Source organism: Myotis yumanensis, unplaced genomic scaffold (assembly GCF_028538775.1).
Source record: "Myotis yumanensis isolate MYYU_CA2020_CCGP unplaced genomic scaffold, mMyoYum1.0.hap1 SCAF_17, whole genome shotgun sequence".
NCBI lineage: Eukaryota > Metazoa > Chordata > Mammalia > Chiroptera > Vespertilionidae > Myotis > Myotis yumanensis.
Genome location: NW_027223768.1, coordinates 9317500 through 9333900, shown reverse-complemented (window position 1 = coordinate 9333900; position 16401 = coordinate 9317500). Strand labels below are relative to the sequence as shown.

The window sequence follows — 16401 nt, the reverse complement described above, 5'->3', positions numbered from 1 at the left end:
GATGGTCTTAGGCGACCCCTGTGAAAGGGTCGTTCGACCACCAGAGGGGTCGCGACCCACAGGTTGAGAACCGCTGCTCTAGATGGAATGTTTGACTATAGAGCTCTTATCCAAGGGATTGTCAAGCAGAAAAAGACAGAATGGTCTTGTGGGAGCTCCGAGCCTTCCTCTGACCTGCTCTGCGCCCCCTCTGGGTGTTCCTGGAAGTCTGGGGCCGCGGAGGGCTGTCTGGGGAGCCCGCTGGGCCATCTCCAGAGCCCACGGTCTCAGGCTGCTTCACGCTCTCTTAAGAGAGGAAATACCGGGACCTTCATCCCAGTAGCGCGTGCTCACTGGTCAACTCACAGGGTGCCAGAAGCAGGCGTGGGCGGTGGTGGCGAGGGGACACGCGCAGCAAACCTGACAAGGCCCCGCAGTCTGAGCACAGAGGTGGCCTCACCCCGTCATCCGCAAGCTGCATGGCGTCCCAGGGAAGACGCCTCGTCCCCCGGCCTCTGACCCTGAGGTCTCAGTTGGTGCCTCAGCCTCATCCTAGTTTCCTCACGTTGGGCTGAACAAAGTGGCCGTTTTTAAGGAGGATTTGCCTACACGGGTAGAGATCATCCTAGAATCAGGTGCCCAAGAAAAGAGGGAGAACGAGTGGGTCAGGAAGCCATGGACCCGTGGGGCAGGCTGGGGGACGGCGGCCCCCCAGCATGTGGGAACTGCCGTGCCCCTCCCCTCTGCTCAGCCAGGAAGTGACCAGCACTCGAGATCTGCCAGGTAATTCCTTGCTCATGGCTCTTGAGGGATCCAGCTTTTCAGCGAAAAAAACAAAACAAAACAAAACAAAACAACCATCTCGGATCACCTGGCAGATCAGGGCCGTGGCCTGGTGCAAGGTAAGGACGGGGACCTGCTAGGAGCCAGGGCAGCCCGGAGGCATGGGCACCCACAGCACCCGGGACGGCGTGCTGAGCGGCGAGGCGGAGGGGCCGGTCACACTCGCTCTTTGAAAGCAGGTGTTCTCAGCTCGGTCCCGAAGCAAACAGATCGCTCTCACCTTCTCCGTAAGTGCCTTCTGGCGCTCAGCCACCTTCCGGGCGGCGACGCTGAGTCGGGAACAGCGGGTGGAAGGGGCGTGCCGTGTGATGAGCACGGGGGCTGGAGACAGAGGTTTCTGCTCCTCGGACTAACGTTGGCCCACAGACACTGGTGGGGCCCCGAGTGAGATGGCCGGTGCGGGGAGAGGGGCTCCCCTGCTGTCTATCACACCGGACGCCTAGAAATCCTTCCTGGGACGGGCATGGCCGTGAGGGCGGCAGGGCGAGTTCCCGCCGTACCAGAGGGAGGCACAGCAAGGTGGCGTGGGGGCGCTCGGGTACTCCAGCCGAAACGTTTCCTCGGTCAGTGACTCAGTCACCCACAGAGCCGTTTGCTGCGCTGAGTCCCAGGGCGAGGCTGACGTCACTGCCGGCCCCGGGCCCCCAGCACCAGCCCGACCGCACACAGACGTCCGGTCCGCAGAAGGGAGGAGGGCACGAGACAAATTCCATTATAATAGCCATCTTTATTTGTAAAAATCCAGATATAAAATGTATTCTTTCGGTCTCTCCATGGTTTCCTTTTTACAAAAACAAAAAGGCACGTAAAAACCTTCCCCGCTGTCGTTCCCACAGACGGATGTTTGACAGGCAGCCCCCCCCCCCCTCCCCCCATATAGCTACATGCTTCATTCCAGGACGGCTCGCTTTCCCCATGCTTCGGTGCTTCCTACCAGGGTGGAGTTCTGAGTTCCAAGACTGGAGTACACAAAGGGGCGGGTGGGGGTGCAGAGAGTGGCACGATGCTCAGGCGTGCAGGACGGGCGCTAGTAGTAGCTCTCCTTCTCCACCCAGCCTGCGGCGGGAAAGGGAAAGGCGGTTTAGGTTTCGGGTGGCGTTTCCCCTGCGACCTGTTTGGCTGAACACCCTGAGGCTCGGTTCTGAGGATGGGACTGTCACTGTAGCTGGTTTTCAGTTGGTCCGAGGGCCTCAGCCAATCAGGCCGAGCCCAGACACTTCACAGGAAACATAACAAAAGCCCGAAGACTACAGCCTGCCCCCCCGCCACCCTCAAACTAACGATGCCTCTAATTTACCTCCAGGGCTTCGCCTGATGATGAGTTTTCGGACTTCGTCGTACACGAAGATGAGGAGAGAGTACGGGAAGGCACAGAACCACCAGGTAGGTCTGAAAGAGAGTCAGATGCCATTTACACAGAACACACACCGGGGCCTTGAACACAAGACTGCCGCTCTGCGCCCGGGCCTAGGGGAGGCAGGAGGAGCCCCTAGCCAGCCAGCCTCGGCGTGGCTTTCGTGAGGATCGGGTGACAAGGCAAGTTTGGATTATTTTGTCGACAGGACATTCTCCTCCCTTTGTAAAGAGTTTAAGGAGCTCAAGTCATGTGTGCGATGCCCCTTGAAGACAAAGAGCTGCCAGTGAGGGTCACAACCAGCTCATGTGCCCCTGAATTTGGTCGGACAGTGAACTTGGGGACACTCAGCTGGGTGTTCCGAGGGCCAGGCCTGGGGAAGGAACAAGCTGAGCCCTAACCGGTCAGGGGCCGGAGACGGGTGCCCTGAGTGGTCTCCCATGGACTCAGGCACCAGTGTAACTAATTCACCTTCCAAACTGGGTAGAGTGTCAAGAACAAATCTCTAGTCACAGCAAGGGGTCCCGAGGCCCTACCCCCCTTTAGCGGGACTTCCAGCCTGTAGGGCTCCATCTCCTAGCTCAGTGATGGCGAACCTTTTGAGCTCGGCGTGTCAGCATTTTGAAAAACCCTAACTTAACTCTGGTGCCGTGTCACATATAGAAATTTTATGATATTTGCAACCATAGTAAAACAAAGACTTCTATTTTTGATATATGTAAATGCCATTTAACAAAGAAAAATCAACCAGAAAAATGAGTTCGCGTGTCAGAGGTTCGCCATCACTGTAGCCTCCTCTTGATAAACAGTGGCCCTGGATGCTAGAACCCACTGGGACATGCCTGTCCCAGGCCTTAAGATGAGAATCTAGCTGAGCAGAAATGACGAGTAAATAAGGCCACAGACGAGGTGCACGGGCACACGCAGGAGGGCGAGCACGAAGGGAGCCAGCCGGGAGGGACCAGCAGGAGCCCCGGGCGGAGGAAGGGAGTGTGGATTTACCCATCCGCCCGGCTGCGGAGGAAGACAGGCTGGGACCATAATGAGCTAGATAGACCCTGGCTGCCCCTCCAGCTGACGCCGGCACACACCCACTAGGGTGTCCCCGAGGAGGGGCTGGCCGAGTCCAGATGGGGAGGCTGATGCCTGCAGTCACGTTTGTATTGTAGGGTTCCCCGTGCTGTGGCTCAGTGTACTGAACAAGGAGCAGCTGCTTAAGCTCAACCAGTTTGCAGGCACCAAACACTCAATGTTTCAAAGAGCGACTAGAGCAGCGGTTCTCAACCTGTGGGTCGCGGCCCCTTTGGGGGTCAAACGACCCTTTCACAGGGGTTGCCTAAGACCATCGGAAAACACATATAGAATTACATATTGTTTTTGTGATGAATCACTATGCTTTAATTATGTTCAATTTGTAACAATGAAATTGGGGGGTCACCACAACATGAGGAACTGTATTAAAGGGGTGCGGCATTAGGAAGGTTGAGAACCGCTGGACTAGAGGGTGTGGTCAGCCCCGTAGGTGAACATTCAGGTTTAAGGCCAGGCTGTTCGGCGGTGGCTCCTCTGCTCACCGCTACCCACTCTCGCGTTAAAGCAAGGGGCCCCCGCCCTGCAGCTCCGGCCTTTCTCCTGAGAGCAGGGGGTTCAGGGGCCCACAAAGGTGGGGCTCACAATGGGACACACAGTGACGAGGTAAGCAAGTCATTGAATCTGGATCCCCAAAGCCCCAGGACACCCCTGGCTGGCCCCTACTGACGGCTGCACTGAGGCTGGGAGGAGAGGGGCCCGGCTGGGTGCCCGATGCAAGGAGCTGGGGCCAGAGCCCACCTCCCTAGCGTGGGTGCCTCCCGACCCGGGAGACCAGGCGAGTCTCTGGGTTTGCTGATGAGCCAGCCTTTCCTAATTCTCCTCCCAGAGGAATCCTTGTGCACACCACCCACCGGACTCTGAGAGGAAGAGCGACTGCTGCCTGTCCCAGGGACAGACACTCGACTACTTCCCACTCGCTAGCGGCTGAAGAGGAGGACTTACTTGAGGGGATACATCCTCAGGGCGACTCCCATCCCAGGGCAGTAGGAAAGGAAAGCAGCGAGGGCCGTCTCCTCGAAGAGGCCAAATATCAGGATCTTGTTCCTGAAATCAAGGGAGGTAAATGCTTAGCGAGGCAAACACACGTTCATCTTCTCCTGTGAAGCGTTAAAAGGCAGATCAGTTCTTCAGGTACTAGTCGCATTTAGGAACTCGAAGTCAATGGAAAAAAACGTAGGAAACCCCATTTGCTCCCCAGGCCAGCTCCCAGGGACTGGCCAGGTGCCGACAGGGTTTAGACACGACCGGGGCTGTACTCACTTCATCCCCTGCTGGAAGACGGAGTTCCTCCGGGTCTTGCAGATGACCAGGTCGGCCCACTGCACCACCACGATGCTGACAAAGAAGGCCGTGTGGCAGGTGAACTCCACGATCTTCCTCTGTTCGTAGGTCTGCAAGGCACATGTGGGCGGCTCAGCGTGGCTGTGGCCGCCGGCCTGTGGCTCGAGGCGCGGGTCCGAGCCTCACTCACCCACTGCTGCCCATAGCTGTCCTCCACGTCGTTGATCCAGCGGTCGTCCCAGTCCACGCGGATGCCCAGCAGGTTGATCGGCAGGAAGCCGTTCTCAGCCAGAATCACAAAGTAAGTGAAGAAGCCCCCCAGGGCCTGGATCATACCTGAGAGGAGGGGAGACAACCTTCATGCCAGAGCCTGGGCCAGGGCGTCTCCACCCCCTTCCTCTGACGGGGCAGCAGGCCTGGGGGCACTGGGTCGGGGGTGGGTGGGGGGGAGACTCTGGTTGATGAGTCTCAGGAGTGCTGCCTGCTTCCTCACCAGCGAGGACCAGGAGGATAGGGGCACACACCCGGCGCCCTCTCTACTCTGAGTCACCTGTTTAGAACTTAAAAAGGTACGACAGGTGGGCCCTGCTCGTCAACACCCTCTAGTACCTGGGCATCTGCTTCATGCAGGGCGTGACCCTTGAGGAAAATCGCTTCCCTACTTTTCAATTGCTGAGAAATGGACTTTCCCCCCCATCCCTCAACAGGTACCCTGTGCCTTTTGCCAGCATCCAATCCAGCTCATTCCCCCCAAGTTCCTCAGCACAAAATGTCACCCCACACCCTGGGCCTGGTCTTCCTTCTGCTCAAAACTAGGTCTTCCTGGCGGAGTCGGATGGGCTACCAGCCAATTCCTTTGCTGTCAGCGGCTGTCAATCTGTCCCACTTCCCGGAGTGCTCACAGCGAGGCGGCCCCCGAATCAGAACAGGGGGCTCGGCAGAGTGTTTAGATCACAGGTATTTTCACTGCCCACCACCCGGGGCCCCTGGTAACTGGCCACGCTCTGCAGGCGGAACAGAAACCAAGCCCAGGGTCACCACTGGGTGGTGGCCGACCAGCCAACCTTTAAACCCAGGTCATTTCTTCAAAGCCTTCCTCTCTAGCCAGAGTAGTGATGGGCACAGTGTATCCCAGGCAGTGCCCAGTGCTGGGCCCCATGTCCAACACCAGAAGGGGCAGCCGGTCAGGAGTCCCTCCCGGGGAGGAGGACTTTAAAACCCCAGCCCCGCCCGGGGCACGGCGATCCTGGCTCTGAGGCGGCGGCGCCCCAGCTTCGGTCCCTTCGCCCGCTTCCTGCTCGCTGGGCTGCTCACCAATCTGCCCGTAGGCCATGCTGATCAGCCGCTCGTTCACCAGCTTGTCCGTCTTGGGGTTTCGGGGCTGTCTCTTCATGATGTCGCTCTCAGCCTGCTCGTAGGCCAGGGAGATGGCAGGAACCTGGGGAGGAAGGGATGCCAGTCATCAACCACCTTTGTAATAAAATCCCTGCCCCTGCTTTTCATACCATGAGATATTACAGCCCCCCCCCCCCCCAATAAAACAGCAGAATTATACACAAGGCATGACTCCTATCTGATAAATAGGTGTTGACAGTTGCCCTGAAGCCTAACATTGAGTCTCTGATGCTGGGAATTGCTAATGGTGGTCAGGTGGGCCTGGGGAGCACAGATGTGGCCCCTAACACCAGGCTGTGTGGACGCGGACGCTCACTCACCATGTCCGTGCCCAGGTCGATGCAGAGGATGGTGACGGTGCCCAGCGGCAGCGGAATGTTCGCAATAATAAATATCAGGAAGGGGGTGATCTCTGGAATGTTGCTGGTCAGGGTGTAGGCGATGGATTTCTTCAAGTTGTCGAAGATCAGACGACCTAGGAAGGCAAGGTTTTTACCGTCTTGCTGACAGCGTAGACTGCGCACTGCCCATGCCCACGCTGTCCGTGCACGGCAATAGATCCTGACCGGCAGTGCCAGGACGGGCGTGTGGCGAACAGTTTACACCGTAGCCCTCACCTTCCTCGACTCCAGTCACAATTGAGGCAAAGTTGTCGTCCAGGAGAATCATGTCGGCAGCTTGCTTAGACACGTCCGAGCCGGCGATCCCCATGGCAACCCCAATATCCGCCTTCTTCAAAGCTGGAGAGTCGTTGACACCGTCGCCAGTCACAGCCACGATCGCACCCTACCAGGAGGAGGAGGGGCGCGGGTCAGAGCCGTGTCGACGGGCACGAGGAAGGTAGGTGCCCGCCTCCACCTGCCTTTCCCCGTCAGACACGGCTCCTTCCCCACAGACACGCAGTCTCAGGACCACAGCTGCTCCCAAGCCACCGAGGCGAGGAGTGACCGCCCATCACCCTCCTTTAACGAGGGCTACCGGCCAGGACTCGGTGAGTGGCACTCGGGGAAGCCCTCTTCTTTTACCCCCCCTGCCCCCCCCCCCCCCCCCCCGCCTTTTCAAGGTCACTCCTCCTGGCCCCTCCAGCCGGTGTGGACAGGGGCCTGGCTGCCCCCCAGCGAAGCGCATGTCTCCACTAAACCGCTGTCAAGTTGCCCTTTTCTCCGTGCCTCTCCGTGGCACGCGTGTACTGAGTCTGAGGAGAGCTGTGTCTGTCCCGGCCGCGCACTGACCTGCCGCTGGCAGCCCTCCACGATGATGAGCTTCTGCTGCGGGGAGGTCCTGGCGAACACGATCTCCGTGTGGTACTTGAGGATGTCATCCAGCTGCTCGGAGGTCATGTCCTTCAGGTCCGTCCCGTGCACCACGCAGGCCTTGGCGTCCCTGGGATCAGAACCGGGGGAAGGGTCACCCGTCACGTCCCCGGCATCTGCTCGGCCCAGAGGTGGCAGGGCACTCGGTGAGCGGCGCCAAGCCGGGGATGGTCCCGACCTGCGGAAGCCGCTCTCCGTACTGTATCTCGTAGGTTACAGAGCGCCTTCATTCTATTACTTCTCTCGGGGCAGCCCTGCCCGCACCTCCTCTCCCCGTGAAATCGTATGACTGAGTTTTAGACAGGAGCCGAGGAGAGATGAAACCTTCCCGAGCCCCAAAGATGGGCGAAGGGGCCCTAAACCTTAACACACGAAAAAAACAAACCTGTTTCTATTTAACCTTTTGCCAAAATTTCCCTGTTGGCCCTGAACTACCTGGGCAACTGTGTCTTCCCTCTTTGTGGAACTGGAATTGGCGAGGTGCTAGGCAGTACTGCCCAGTGGTCAGCGGCGTGACAGAAGGCAGACTGCCGGGTGCACTGCATGACTAAGCCCCGTGTCCCCGCCCTGCCCGGTGGGGCTAGCACCCACCTGACCACGGTACACCATCACGTGCTCAGGACAGTGACACCACCCGAGCTGGCCGTGACGACTGGCTCAGGTCACTTTGGGGCCCTGGGGGGCATTTCCCTACTCAGGGGTGACCTGGAAGGAAACCACGCCGGCCCCAGCGGGAGCTTTCACCCCACCGTCGGCACGCTCAAGGCCGGCTCCGCTTTGCGCTTCCTGCTCACCTGGGGTTCACCTGGCTCACGGGGATGTTGAGGCGGGCGGCAATGTCCTCCACGGTCTCGTTGCCCTCGGAGATGATGCCCACACCTTTGGCAATGGCTTTGGCTGTGATGGGATGGTCTCCGGTGACCATGATGACCTGTGACAAGGAACAGGGAGGGCGATCAGCGGGTGCAGCTGTGACACAAGCACCATCCGAGGCCTCGGAAGGAAGCCGCGCTCTGAGGGACGGGGCAGCTTGGACCGTCCTGAGAAAAGGAACGCTCACATCTCTGGCTGTTCACGGAAAGCAGAGGCCAACCCCCAGGTTTCGTCTTGGTACGTGACCACCCAGGATACACAGTCTATTCTTCCGTTGACATAGTCAGAAAGAAACTCTCCGATTTACCCAAACCAGCGAAAAAGGACACAACTCCGATGGGTGGGATGCAGGGGGAAGGTGCCACCTGCACCTCAGAGGGGCCCAGATTGGGGGGGAGAGCGACACGTGACGAAAATGTCAAGTGGTTACTACTCTCTCCGACCCAAGGGCTGTGCTTAGAGGAGTGCACCGAGGAGGCCATGACCAGCGACGGGGAACCCTCTTCAGAGTCGTTCAGGGCAGTGTTCACGACTCGTGAGGATGAAAACGCTTCCCCAGCGTTAGGACTCCTGCACAGTGACCCCCGGCCGTGGAGAAAGAGGTACAGACTCCAACGTTCATTAAAACCCCCCTCCCCCGCTGGCTAAAAGCACAGAAGACGTGCCATTTTCTGTATGAGGCATATTTAGAATCAAATATTAAAAAGCTTAAAACCTCACCAAGTCTTCTGCTCTTTTTAATTTGCTTACATGTCTTTCCCCAAAAAGATTTTCTAAAAAAAAAAAACCCTCATCTGTTTACACCAATGATTTGTTTCTTCTGATGGGAACGAGAGCTTTGGAGAAGGAACAGCTGAGGTGAGGAAAGCAGCTGGCCATGTGGCTCCCAGGCGCCGGGGGGGGGGGGGGGGGGGGGGGGTTGCCCAGGAGGCAGGCCGGCCTACCTTAATCCCAGCGCTCCGGCACTTGCCCACAGCGTCGGGGACGGCAGCCCGCGGAGGGTCGATCATGGAGATGAGCCCAACAAAGCAGAGGTTTTCCACAGGGAAATTCAAGTCATCCGTGTCGAACTGGAACCCTTCGGGGAACTGCTCGTCCGGCAGGAGGAGGTGGCAGAAACCTGCAGGGAGGGGCAGGGAGCCGTGAGGATGGGGGGACGGAGCAGCAGCAGCAGCGACGCTCACACGTCCACCTTTCCCTGCGTGTCTAGCTGGGACTATCTGTGGAAGTCTAGTTTTAGAACAGCACGAAGGGTTCGTGGAACGTACATGAATGAAAGAAAAACCAGGTCTCCGAGGAAGAGGCCCTGTTTAGCGTGGAGAGGGCGCTGATGGCGCGGGCTGAGCGCGGGGTTCAGGGTTTCCGACCTGCCCACTCTGTGGCTCAGACCTGGCACGTGGTGGAATGATGTCTCGGCTTCCCTCGCTGGAGAGACCACATCTCTGCTCACCATTCGTTTACACCAACCAGACACCACCGAGCGCGGAGCAGGCCGCCCTGCTGGCTGCTGGGGGTAATGCAGCGCAGATGGGCTGCCCAAGGGGTTGACTATCCAGCGTCATATACACACTAGAGTCACAACGTCCCCTTCCTCCCGTGTGTCTGAGGGTGACAGTGGACTCAAAAGGGGTCTGCGGTGCCGTGCGGGCTCACGGGAGACACTGCTCCTGCTTTGGGGTGGGGGTGGGGTGGAGAGTGACCTTCTGGTTGGACAGAGACACAGAGAGGCCTCCCGCTGGAGAGGGAGCAGGTGTGAGCCAGTGTGGGCCAGGCCATCGGGTCTAAGGTCCCTAAGCTAAGGGAACAGGGAGATGACATAATAATTTCTGCCAACCTCCATCTTACAGATGCCACTTTTGCAGTTAAGACTCCACTGTGGGCAAAAGTCCTTTTAATCTTAATCTGCAGTGGCCGACGGAGCAGAGAGATGGGCAGCACCCGGCCAGCAGCTCGCTGTTCGCCCAAGTTTTGAGCTGATGCTCACGTTCCCCTGGGCAGTCAGAAACTGGCTCACCTAAAGGCCCTGGGAGTCCACGTTAATGCCACTGAGCTCACAGGCCACGGACATAGCAGCCAAGGTCAGACAGGTTCTCGTCAGACAGAACTGGCCGGCCCAGGACCAAGGGTCCAGGTACGAGTCAGAAGCAAACCAGCGGGATTTTGCTGCCCAGGCCCAATACCCCAGGCATTCCCCTGGCTCTTCCTGTTTCCACAATGGGGCGGGCCAGGGGGGGTGGGGGTGGGGGGAAAGCCAGGGCGGTGCCTCGCTTTGTCCCCAGGTGCCACACATACCCAGCACGCGCTCGCCCAGGCCGCCCAGCTCCAGGTAGGCGTTCTGGAAGGCGTCCTTCATCTCCTCGTCCAGTGGCTGCTCCTTGCCCTGGAGCAGGATGGAGCTGCAGCGGTCCAGGATCCTCTCGGGGGCCCCCTTCATCACCAGCAGGTGCCGGGGCTCGGCCGTGTTGGGGTTCTTGTGAATGGACAACTGGAAAGGAAGGGTTGTTCAGATGAAAGGTTGAGGCGCTCCTGGAGGAGAACGGAGCTCCCTTACCAGTTAGTATTTGTTACGGCAAAAAACCAAGACCCCTTATGTCTGAACCTGCCTCACACCTCGTAACATGCTCTGAATTCTACAGAAAAGGCCAGCACAGTGACATAGTCACACATCGACAGACAACATTTCCCTGAAGGAAATGTGTCACTCATCCTACTGAAAGTCAAATAAGTTAGGGTTTTCTATGTGTAGTCAACGGTAAAATACAAAGCGAAGGCTCTCATAAACAGGGTGAACAATTCCCTTTCAGGTGGCATTGATGCTCGTCAAATTCCCAGAGGGAGACGAGTCCTTCCATCGTGCTCTTTGTACCCCTCTCTGCCCCTCGCCCACCGCTCGATCCTCCCTCCCCCAGCTTCAGACCTGGTACTTGTTGGTGGAGTTGAAGGGTATCTCGACGAGTTTGGGGTACCGCTCTCTCATCTCCTTCACGGACCCGCAGCACAGCTCGATGCACTTCAAGAGCGCTGACTCGGAGGCGTCGCCCGCCACTGCCCGCTGTGGACACAGACGGCACCTGTCAGGTTCCCCGAAAATGCCGCACCAAGGGAAAACGACCAGGAATGTGTCCCCGTCTCGGTGGGAGGAGGGGAGGGCGGGGAAGGAGCAGCAGCTCAGACGCAGGTCACCAGGCCTGTCACACGCCCACGCCCATACCCACACCCACATCGTTGTTTGAAGGTGTCACCTGCCCTCCGGAGAAGCAAAACACACCCTTTCCGACCTACTTGAGCCTATTCATCTTCCCCTACGGAAGTCTCAAAGCCACCACCCCACCACCGTCCCCAGACTCGTATTTCTGGTTACGAGCCTGAAAATACCCAGTGAGAAAGCACACACTCGAGCGCTCCCACTGCCCAACAGTTTGCAAGCACACGCCTTGGGTCCCGGCACCGGGAACACACGGTCCGCGTCAAGGGTGAAGCGGAGGACTTTGTATTCCAAACGGCTGCGGGAAGGTGTCTGGGCCTGATGGACGCGAACCGAGAGGCACTACCAGCCCCAACAGTAATACCATCAGCCAACGTTCCAGCTGAAACCCACCCCTCAGGTAACACACGCTTATACCACCATGAACATGGCCCCGACCCCTGACATGCTGGGAAATACATCTCCAGCTGCCCTTCTGGGGCTTTTAAACCAGGAAAGATTTGGTGCTGGTGAGTCCCTGTGCTTGAAGCCTAGGGAATTTCTTCTTTGAAGCAGGAGGGGACAATGTGTGAAGTTTTATCCCTGCTCCCATCAGAGAAGACAACCTCCTTTAAGAAATGAAAGAGCCTTATCGGTCCAGCAGAAGCCACCTCCGTCCCATCTGGGCCGCCACCTCTCTGACCACTGGGTCTCTCCCCAGAGCTGCCACAGGCGGTGTGGCGTGGCCAGGACGAGCCAGCCCAGGCCTCCATGTGCCCAGGGGCCCCGTGCAGCTCCTGCCTTCCTGACACTGTCTTCACTCACGAGGCTGAGCTTATTTTTGTGTCATTAGTGAACAAGCTAAGGACAAAGAAGATAAGAGACACAGTGGGGCTATTTTAAGAAAATAAACGGCTTAAGGGATTTACTGGAACCTCCTGCACCCCAACATGCAAACGCGATTACGGAGCCGCCGGAGCAGCCCCCGCCACCCGCCAGGTGAGGCGACGGCCTAAGAAACCAGGATAATACAACTGGATTTTATCACTGAGGTTTGCATAGAGGCGGCCTCTCCCCTCGCCCACCTCCTCCGGTCAGTTTTTACTGCAGATTCGCTTTTTCCCAATGGGTTTCGGGCACAGTAAGTGCTTCAGGATCTACAGGCAGCAAAGGTGCCACACGGCAAAGCATCGCCTGGACCGTCAGTGTCCCGCAATGAGCAGGTGCTTACGGGCCACTGAGGCCACGTGCAACCTGAGAAGAGCACTCACAGGTGGTCCCTGTGGAGGACCCCCCCCCCCCCCCCCCCCGCTCCCCCTGCCTGAGGGCTAGGGCACTCCGGGGCGTACCTTCAGGATGGGCAGGTTTTCCTGGTTGGCCTGAAACACGGCCCTGTTACACAGGCCAGCGATTCTCGACAGGGCGAGCCAGGTGGCTGAGGACTTGTCGAAGGAGACACCTGACGGGACCAAGACAAGTGATGCATGAACTTCCCATAAAAGTGGAGTAAGTCAGGTTTTAGGAATTTTCCAACCACATTTGTATGACAAATTCAGTTTTTCTACTGATATGCAAAAAAATAAGAGAGGAAAATCTACACCCCTGACTTTACAAAATGATTAAAAAAAAAAAGCAGCGTGGACCACTGAGGCTGCCGCGTGGGGCGGGCCTTACCGCTCTGATTCTCCGTCGTGTCGGCTTCGTGGATCTGATTGTCAAACCACATGTGGGCCACCGTCATGCGGTTCTGCGTCAGGGTCCCAGTCTTATCGGAGCAGATGGTGGACGTGGACCCCAGCGTCTCCACGGCTTCCAGGTTCTTCACTAAGCAGTTTTTCCGGGCCATGCGCTTGGCAGTCAGGGTCAGACACACCTGCAGGGCGTTAGGAACCCGATTACTTCAGCCTCAACCTCGTTGAATTCTAAACGGTGGCTGCACCCTAACGTAGAACTGTGTCTAAGATTAGCTCTCCAACCTTCCTCTAAAGTCGGAACAAATAATACTTGTTCCAGCCCTAGCCGGTTTGGCTCAGTGGACAGAGAATCGGCCTGCGGACGGAAGGGTCCCGGGTTGGATTCCGGTCAGGGGCACATGCCCAGGCTGCAGGCTGGATCCCCAGTGTAGGGTGTGCAGGAGGCAGCCCATCAATGATTCTTTCTCCTCATTGATGTTTCTGTCTCTCTCTCTCCCTTTCTCTCTGAAATCATAAAAATATATTTAAAATAATAATAATAATTGGGCCATGTATAGGGGGCTTTCCCTCCCCCCAAATAAGCAAGATATTAAGAAAAGCGAAAATAGCCAGGATTTAGCACATCCAGTTCCCCCACTCAACCCCAGGTTCTCCTTTCTCCGCTAGGCTGTTCTGGAACATGTGACAATACAAGAACAAAATTCATGCTTCTCAATTACTATCATCCACATGAAAACACCCCGAGGTCCCCCACTGCCTAAGCCCACCATGTGGCTCTGGAGAAAATCTCTATACAAACGTGTGCAGTAAAACCTAAGCGGGTGGCCCCCAGGAGGGGGGTGGCCGAGCCTCACACTCATGGGGGCTGACCTGAGCCGACCCGACCCTGCACGACGGCCTCGTACCGTGACGGTGGCCAGCAGACCTTCGGGCACATTGGCGACAATGATTCCGATGAGGAAGATGACGGCCTCGAGCCAGGTGTATTCGAGGATAAGGGAGAGGATGAAGAAGGACACCCCCAGGAACACGGCCACCCCCGTGATGAGCTGGATGAAATGTTCGATTTCTGCAGCGATGGGCGTCTGGCCGCCTTCCAGCCCAGAGGCCAGCGTGGCGATTCTCCCCATGACGGTGCGGTCTCCGGTGTACACGACGATGCCGCGGGCAGTGCCTGGAAGGGGGGGAGGGATTGCACCAGAGGTTATCAAAGAAGCCACAGCATTTGCAGGGACCTGGCATGGTTAAAGACAGAAACACACACTTCTGCCCAGCCAGCGTGGCTCAGTGGTTGAGCGTCGACCTATGAACCAGGAGGTCAGGGCACATGCCCGGGTTGCGGGCTCGATCCCATGTTTCTCTCTCTCCTTTCCTCTCTGAAATCACTTTTTAAAAAAAATTTAAAAGAAGAAACACATCTTTAAGGGCCGGCTCTTTGGTGCTGTACGCTGTTTGTTTGAAACCACGGAGACTGTGGCAAAGGGATCTCCGTCCCTGGGCAGCGAGCGGCTCCGAACGCCGAGCAGGAGGCGCGCAGCCGCAGGAGGGGCGGGAAGGGGAGGAGGGCGCAGCCTCCCTGCCAGCGGGCGAGCCCCTGGGCTGAGCTTGACCGAAGTGGTCAGAAATGGAGCCAATAATGTGAAAACAGAAAACCGTGTCTGGGATTTTTTTTTTTGTGGGGGGGGGGGGGGGGGTTTGTTGCTAACGACTAAGACAAGCGCCACCCCTTGCCAACGGTGCCTCCCAGGGTCTACCTTCAACGCAGTTGGTGGAAAAGAAGGCGATGTTCCTCGTCTCCAGGGGGTTTTCGTGTGTGAAGTCGGGAGACCTGGTCTGGGGCTCCGACTCCCCGGTCAGCGAGGAGTTATCCACCTGTCGGCGAGGACGGGAGTCAGTGCCGTGAGGGCGCAGGCAGGGCGCAGGCCGTCCCGCTCCCGATGCCCACACAGCAGGGTCCGTGCCAGCCTACCTTGCAGCCGTTGGCAGAAATGATCCTGAGGTCAGCAGGGATCCGATCCCCGCCTTTCACTTCGACCAGGTCCCCAACCACCACCTCCTCCGCGTTGATGCTCATTTTCTCACCGTTGCGGATCACCAGGGCTTGCTTTGGGAGGGGAAAAGTTCACACCATTAAATCAGACAAACACGGTACCAACAGGAAGGTAGTGTCAAAAAAAAAGAGAAAGAAATCAAGCTACCCAATGATCTGTAATTCTAATCATCCGAATGCATAACAGGTTATCATTTTTATTCGCACCAACAAAGACATCAACCTTTTTATTTGTCCAAGTGACAAAAGCTCGCTCAACAGCTAAGAGCTGGTCCTCTCCTTCCCATGGTACCTGCTCCCTCTCCGTCCACTCAGAGGGAAGACAGGCCTGCCTGGGGTGGGAGGTGAAGCACCCCCCTCTCCCAGAGTCACTGAATTCTTAGGGAAACCGGACCTTCACAGGAGCTCACATTCTGGGCTAAGTCACCCCAGGGGACAGGACGAAGCAGCCGGGTACCTGCGGGACCATGTTTTTGAAGGATTCCATGATCTTTGAGCTCTTAGCTTCTTGGTAGTAGGAGAAACAGCCGGTGATGATGACGACAGCAGACAGCACCACACCCAGGTACAGCTAGGGAGGGACAAGCACGTTAGGGCCGCACGGCTCCGGGTCAAGGACTGGGAACATTCAGCCAATTTTTGATGGACTAAAACCCAGATTTTTAACAGGGATCGAGGCTTCAGAAATCGAGAACTCGGGTCTTCACATTTATATTTCTAAAGACCACGTCCAGGAGAGTCCCAAATGGAGTCACACAGACACTGGGTCACTAACTGGATAGACTTTTGGAAATATTATTCTGATACAGTTTCTCCTGCTTTATTGAACTAAGGATATTCTTGGAACTCGCGACTTTAGAAAAATAGCTAACAACCTTTCAGGACACGTGTAATGTGCCAATCAAGGTTCCAAGGGTGGTCTGTCGTCTAGTGAATGGCAGCCAGACCAAGGCCGGGACCCGCACAGGCCGCCTGTCATAGCAGCAGCACCACGCAGGGCAGCACGCAGCTAGTAAGAGCCTCCACAGGACCGGAGATGGAAAGAGAAGCCTCAATCGCAGGAGCGATGGATGGGCCTTGAAGGCAGCCATAGCTGACACTCCTTTCCACTGGTGTTAAAAGCCATCCAGAACCTAGCAGCAACTGAACATGGATGGGCAGTGAAGACCTAGAGCAGGGGTGGGCAACCCCTGGCACGCGTGCCAAATATGGCACGCCAGTAACTTTTGTTGGCACATGAAACCCTCTCTTATAATCTTCCATTTACAATTGTGAATCTTTGTTCTCAGTGATGAATTTTGTTAAGTCTCGTGATAGGAGTAGCCTGACGGATGAAAGTAGTA

General features: G+C 57.0%; 1 protein-coding gene across 1 annotated transcript in view; it reads right to left on the bottom strand.

Annotated features, from left to right (window-relative positions):
* Window positions 1-1529: 1529 nt before the first annotated feature.
* Window positions 1530-16401, bottom strand: part of ATP1A1 (ATPase Na+/K+ transporting subunit alpha 1) — a 28010-nt gene continuing 13138 nt past the window's right edge. The window contains exons 5-23 of the mRNA XM_070396628.1: window positions 15516-15629; window positions 14978-15112; window positions 14763-14880; window positions 13914-14182; window positions 12989-13187; window positions 12664-12773; window positions 11048-11182; window positions 10423-10615; window positions 9075-9250; window positions 8052-8188; window positions 7177-7327; window positions 6562-6730; window positions 6265-6419; window positions 5864-5987; window positions 4740-4885; window positions 4529-4659; window positions 4211-4312; window positions 2120-2211; window positions 1530-1878 (exon numbers count right to left, since the gene is read on the bottom strand). Coding sequence (XP_070252729.1) covers window positions 1850-1878; window positions 2120-2211; window positions 4211-4312; window positions 4529-4659; window positions 4740-4885; window positions 5864-5987; window positions 6265-6419; window positions 6562-6730; window positions 7177-7327; window positions 8052-8188; window positions 9075-9250; window positions 10423-10615; window positions 11048-11182; window positions 12664-12773; window positions 12989-13187; window positions 13914-14182; window positions 14763-14880; window positions 14978-15112; window positions 15516-15629 — 2685 coding nt within the window. The 3' untranslated portion in view covers window positions 1530-1849. The remainder of the gene's footprint in view (window positions 1879-2119; window positions 2212-4210; window positions 4313-4528; window positions 4660-4739; window positions 4886-5863; window positions 5988-6264; window positions 6420-6561; window positions 6731-7176; window positions 7328-8051; window positions 8189-9074; window positions 9251-10422; window positions 10616-11047; window positions 11183-12663; window positions 12774-12988; window positions 13188-13913; window positions 14183-14762; window positions 14881-14977; window positions 15113-15515; window positions 15630-16401) is intronic.